Raw genomic sequence first — 6,610 nt, 5'->3', positions numbered from 1 at the left:
GGTATGAATCTCACATTTTACAGGTGCAGCAAGAACCAAATCTGATGGAAAAGCCAGGATTTCGCTGCAGGTCACACACACACACATGTATTCCTTCAGACAGATGTGCTTAATTATTGATCAGCATTTATAACTGACTGGCTTTGGTGTTTAAACACCCCCAGTTTTGGTGAGTGGGGTCAGGCCCTCAGCACCTCTTGCTCTTATGGGGACACCTCCAGTGCCAGTCCTTGCCCACCTTGTTTCCAAAGCCAGTGCCATCAGTCTCATCCATAGCTTGAAATATTTGAAATATTAAATATTTTGGGGGGAGATAGGGAAAAGCCTTCATTCATTCATTCATTTTTGCTGACACAAGTGTCTGCTTTGGTACAGGCATGATCTCACTCATCTCCCTGGCTGTGCTTTCGTACGAGCATTACTGCACCATGACCAGAACAACAGAGGCTGACACCACCAACTACAGGAAAACATGGACAGGTATCATCATCCTGTCCTGGACATACTCCTTGCTCTGGACTCCTCCCCCTCTTTTTGGCTGGAGCAGCTATGGGCCTGAAGGACCAGGGATAACCTGCTCTGTGAACTGGCATTCCAAGGATGCCAACAATGCATCCTACATCATCTGTCTTTTCATCTTTTGCCTCATAATCCCTTTTGCCATCATTGTCTGTTCCTATGAGGAGCTGCTCTGTGCTGTCAGACAGGTAAGTTGGTTCTTCAGCTGCCTTTTGACTGTGACCCCAAAGCAGGCAGAAGCTGATGATCACCTCGATCACCTTTAGAACTCCTCTGCTGTCAGATGTGCTGCCACCCCTGGAAAATGCCTCTCCTGGGACTGTCCTGGTGACAGGCTCCAGCCTACCAGGGCTTTAAAGGTCATACTCAGGTGTGTACAGCTGGAGCTGATGCCTTGGGATGGATCCCCAGAACAGAGGCTGGACAGAGTTAAGAGAATAAAGTGGGTGTTTATTGAAGGCCTTCAACAGGCACACCTTGGGCAGTCAGAAACCTCCCAGAGGCTGCATCCAAGCTGGAAGATGGGCACAAGTTTCTCAGACAATTACAAGTTTGGTCCATTTCCATCCCAGGGGTTAATGCTCCAATTCCAGCTTCAGCTAATGAAGTCATTTACCCCCAGTTTGCTCCCCCCAATTCACTTTTGTTTATTCTTTCAGGGCCTGAGGCTGTGGGGTGTGTTTGAGTTTCAGGCCCAGAGGAATTGTTTTGTCTGAATAAAATGGGAGAACAGGGGCTGACAGGCCATGGAGCTCAGAGTTATACTCTAAAGCAGTACAGGGTCTGAAACATATAAAAGCTAAAACCCTATGACAGCATGACAAATGAGGGAAGTTTTCCAGAGTGAAGATAATGGATACTTTTAATTACCCCTAACTAAAACTAGGAAAGATTGACCTATCTTGATAAGATTGGTCCTAGGATTTAAATCTGCAGGAATGCTATGGAGGGGTGAGCATTAGCAGCAGCTGATAGCCATGGTCAGTGTGGGAGCTGTGGTTTCTGAAGATCAGTGCTTCTCTTCTGAAAGCAGAAAAGTGAACCCTGCCAAAATAGGCTGCTAAGAAAATAGTCACATATAACCCAGCTGCTGGCAGGATCAGGCAAAGCAGGAAGATGTAACTTAACAGAAACTGTAAGAGAGACCCGTGACATGCAGATAACCCTGGACACAAAGCAAAGCCAGTCCATTAATGACCATGAGCTTTTATTATTTTTGTCAAGATAAGGAATATTAGCTTTAAATATTGCTGCCCCAGTGGAACATTTGGTACCAAACACCATCAGGCAGCTGGAAGTGCCAGTGCAGAGGTTTTTCTCCTTTGTGAAGAACATCTGCCTTTAGCCACAAGTCCTGGGGAGCGATGAACCAGCACTGGCTGCTCCAGTGGTGATGCTGGGAGAGACTGGTGAATGTGGCAGCCCCTCCTTGGGGACCAGCCTGTGGACAGGCAAGGACTCCCTCCCAGCACAAAGGGATCATCCACCCCCTAAACTCCTCCAAGCTGGGTCCCTGCACCCGGGGAGCCCTCCCCAGGCTCCAGCCCCATCCGTGTTCCCAGACCTGGCTCGGGCTCACCTCGTGCAGCGAGCACCTGAAAGATTAGAGGGAATTAGATAAAGATCATCATTCTGTGGGCTATATTTGTAGATGTAAATATTTAATTTAAGCTTATTATTGCTCAGGGACTTTGGGCAGAAGCAAATTAAATCAGTGGAGATGTTTAAATTAATTCCCATACACCCCCCCAGCCCATTGTCTTGTTACAAATACCTTTAATTCCCCACAAAAGCCAGCTCAGTCCTCCCTGGTAATCCTTTGCTGGGAACAGCTGCTTCTCCTGCATCACCGTGGACAAGTCCCCTAAGTGCAGGCAAGGGCTGGATTTCATAGGACTTCAGTGTGTTTCCATCTTTTAAAGGTAAAAATTCTGTTTTAGAGCTGCTGATGTTGCAAAGTATTCCCAGCAGCTGGGGCTGCAGCAGGTCCTGCCTGCAAGAGAGGCTCTCCAAAGTTCCTCCAAGGGCAAGAAACAGCAAGCAAACCTGCTTTCCTGTCAAAGGTTGTGCTGTCTGATGTGGCAGAGTGATCCCCAGAACTTGGACAAGCTCTCCTGTCTCTGCTCTCTCCAGTGCCAGCAGAACCTTTATTTCTGCTGGAGCTGCACCTGTGCAGCAGCACTGAGGGGCCCAAGTTTTTACATGAAATCCTCTTCCCACTGGTGCAGCCACCACAGAAAATGTTACATTTGGGCTCAGGAGAGCTGTCTGTCTTCAGGACAGCTGTGGGCATTGGGCAGGGTGTGTTAGAGCAGCAGCTCAGGCAGCAGCAGAGCACAGCAGCTTTAGCAGAGCTCTCTGTGAATGCAGGGAGCAGTGGGATCTCTGCAGTGACCTGAGCTGCTCCATCAGGAACCACTGTGCTGTGGAAGAGGGACACGGTGCTGGCAGGGGCTGTGACCCTTCCTACCAGATGGGTGACAACTCTAAAGGTCAGGAGCTGTCTTTCCTGTCTGGTCCTGCAGAAACCCCAAAACATGAGAAAATAACAGGAATTTTTTTCTGTCTGGATCTAAATGATCCTTTCAGGAAGGGGGATTTTCCATGAATAGGTAAAGTCAGAGCTGGATGGTCCTGTGGATGCGCCTGGGCTCGTTTGGGAAGCCAGGAGGGAGGGCAGGTGCAGGGGAAGAAGCCTCAGAGCCTCTCTCCTGCCTCCCATCCCCTGTGCTATGCCTGCCCCAGGCTGCTCCCAGCTGCTTGTGCTGCTGCCCAGGATCCCCCAGGGCAGCAAAGTGCAGAAGCAGCAAAATCCCTGGTGTGTGTAAGAGAGAGAGGAAAAAAAGAACAAAATAAGCTTCACATGCCAGCTTAATATTTAAGGAACTGAACAACAGACATTTGTGCTATTAGGAGATCCTAAATTACAGGGAATGCTCTGTAAGCCTTTAATGGAGCTTTCAGCTCCTGCCTGTAACTGAGATTATTCCCAGCACTGACAGGAGTGAAACTGTGCTGGGAGATCAGGGTGCTTGCTTTCAGCCAGGCATGGCAAATTGTATCCTTTCACTTGACATTTGTATTTCCATGCTCTGATTTCTGCCCTGGTTGTCATCACGGGGGATATGCAGGGATGCTTAAACTCTTGGAAATGGCTCCCATTCCCACTGTATTGCTTCAAGATCACAGTTTCCTTAAACGTGATGGGCATTTTCACCACTAAGAGCAGATCTGGTTTTCCTCCCCTGTCTTGGTTGGGGCTTGCAGGGAATGGCCAGAGGGAAGGGTTTGCTCTGAGCCATTTCCAGTGAGTACCACAGGAGCTGGGATGTATTACAGCACACTGTCGACAAGAAATCTGAATTCTGAAAACAACCATTAGAAAATGAGGGCTATCTAGTTTCCAATCACATTCATCTTTAGTCTTAATTATCTCCTTTCTGAGAAGTCTCTCTGTTTTGATACAGGTGTCACAGCTTTCTTGTGAAGGACTGTGCAGGGCCCAGGCAGAAGCAAAAAGAGGGCTGCTGCTTTCCTGGGGAATCAGGAGCACGATGCAGGTGTGCCCTGGCACACAGCTGGGTCAGGGGGTTCATCTCTGCTTCCTTGGCCTCAGTGCTCCAGGGGATGGCAGGAGGTGGCTGTGCCCCCCATGTCCTGTCCCATTCTTGAAAGGCAGAAATCTGCCAGCTGGGGATTGCTGCAGAGCTGGGATACTCTAGGATGGCCTTGGTGGTGTCAGCAGAGCCTGGAGAGCGTGTTACTGCCCCTAGAGCTGAGTGTGCAGCTCCAGAGCAGCTCACAGGATCCATGCCACAGCAGGGAAGCTGTAATCCCTCAGCCCAGATCACTTCAGGAGAATGACAGAATTTATGGAGGTTTGGAAATGGCAGCAGCGAGGCAGAGCCTGGGAAGCAGCAGCAGCCAAGCTGAGCAAGCTGTGAGGAGCAGAACAGCAAATCTGCCTCTTTCTCCAAGAGCCCAGTGCCCTGGGAAGGGCTGGCAGCCACAGCAGGGGCACAGGCTGTCGGGGTAACCTGTTCCAGAGCTGCTTGCAGCAGGACAAACCCTCTGGGCCATGCAGGGGGGGGCTGGACTCATCCTCATTCAAAGCCCTCTGGCTGGTTTGAAAAGCTTGGTCGTGTCTGTAACTTCTGCAAACCCCTCCAGGCAGCAGAAACAGTGCACATGGGCTCTCAAAGACAGCTTTGGCAGTGCAAACAATTCATGGGCTGCCAAGAAACACAAATTTAGAATTTCCTCTAGTACCAGGGCTTGGGAGCCAGCATTGTGTTCACCCCGAGCTCGGGATGCCCTGAATGAAGGGCTCTCCTGTGTTTCAGCACCGTGCACAGCCCAGGAGTGGTGTGTAAAGATGCCCTGGTAAAATAAACACCTGCCTGGGCAAACCACCTGCTCAAATATGATCTGCATCCCAGGTTCTGGCTGGAAATAGCCAGCTCACCAAAATAAACACACAGGCAAAACCCATGAATCCTGCAGGAGAGCCCATTCTGCCACCAGGTTTTGGAACAGTTGTAGGCAGCACATGCGACCTTAGAAATGCTGGCTGGAAACAGATAAATCATTTTGTGAGCACAGGGGTTAGAAAGTCATTAGTCAGAGCCATTGACAAGCTGAGTCCTCTCACATGACTTGTCACAATACAAATATAATCAATTCCAGTTTGTGTCACTGTATTAGTGTGGTTGGGCTTTTTTCCCCTTTAATTCACAGACAACCTGTTCTTTTGTTACCTCCTTGACAAATTAATCTGAGGCCCTGCCTTCAAATCATTGACTGGTGTTCATCCAAGCAGATCAGTGCAAGGCTCAATATTCTGCTTTTCTGCACAGACTCCTACCCTTGGTCGAGTCAAATCTACCTCGAGCAGTAATCACAGGAAAAGTAATGTTGGAAAAGCCAACACCTTGCCATGGTTTCCACTCTGCCCCCTTGGTCCCCCAAGTGTTATGGAAAAGAAAAAAGTGCAGCAAAGAGACATTTGATGTGTTACACATTGATTTCTTTATGTCAATTAACAAGTTGCTAATTCTGAGATAATGGCTTTGTACAGCATGGGCAGGAGAAACAGGGGGAGAAATTGTTTTCCAGCAATTCCCTCACACTGGCAGGAAGGGTGTTAGTGTTCAGGAACACAGAATCACAGAATGGTTATATGAAGGTGCTTTATTGAAGAGCTCTGGGTGTCAGGGGTACACAGACCCAAATCTGACCCGACTTGGTTTTGAGCTGAACATGTTTTATACTCTATCATTATATAACTTACATATTAATTATTAAACTTACATTGTTCTATTGTTCTAAATTTACATTATTCTATGCATTGTTTTTACCCAAGCATGGATTTCTCATGATCCCCCCAAACCCCTAACATTGTTCCTCATGTTCTTTAAACAATAATTATATCTAATCACATCTAACAATTGTATCATTCATCATCTACTGATTACACAGGTGCAGTTTCACATGATCTTAGCAAGCACAAGGCCTAACATTTCCCAGGGCCTACTTTAACACTTTTCCCAGGGCTTGCCAAGCCTAATTTTCTTTCTAATTCCCTAAATTTTCTATGAGTTTAAAATCTTTTGCTATCAAGGGGAAGGGGTGATGACATTACTCCGGAGTATGAATAGCCACCATAAACCGAGGCTGAGCTGGGTGTGTGAGGCACACACATTCCCAAAGGCAGAAATTGTGACAGATAAACACTGGAACACCTCAGACACTGGGAAGAGAAAATCAGTCTTGAGACAGCTGAGCCCAGAAGAGCTGCAGGAACCACACAAGTCAGTGATGGAAGAGGGAATTCACCTTGGATGAATCCAGGTGCGGGATAACCAAGGAATTGTCTCTCTTGGCTCCAGCTGTGTTCAGTGCCAGTGAAAGGCTGCTGGGAGATGTTTCTGTATTTCCCTGCTCAGACGGTAGCAGGAGCTCTGCCCATTCCAGATCTCGGCTTGGTTCTTCATCCGAGCTCCCGTGGGTGGGCTCTGCTGCAGCTGCCCTGCCCAGAGCTGCAGGAAGGACTCTTCTCTCTCTTCTCTCTTCTCTCTTCTCTCTCCTCTCT

The 6,610-nt window shown here is 48.3% G+C and overlaps 1 protein-coding gene across 1 annotated transcript in view; it reads left to right on the top strand.

Moving 5' to 3' along the window:
- The first annotated feature begins 377 nt into the window (after window positions 1-377).
- Window positions 378-6,610, top strand: part of LOC107209056 (pinopsin-like) — a 12,703-nt gene continuing 6,470 nt past the window's right edge. Inside the window, 1 exon segment of the mRNA XM_033516813.1 lies at window positions 378-758. Coding sequence (XP_033372704.1) covers window positions 378-758 — 381 coding nt within the window.

The sequence above is a fragment of the Parus major genome, chromosome 9, assembly GCF_001522545.3.
Source record: "Parus major isolate Abel chromosome 9, Parus_major1.1, whole genome shotgun sequence".
NCBI lineage: Eukaryota > Metazoa > Chordata > Aves > Passeriformes > Paridae > Parus > Parus major.
The sequence above is the reverse complement of the archived record's forward strand: the minus strand, read 5'-3'. Positions and strand labels throughout refer to the sequence as shown.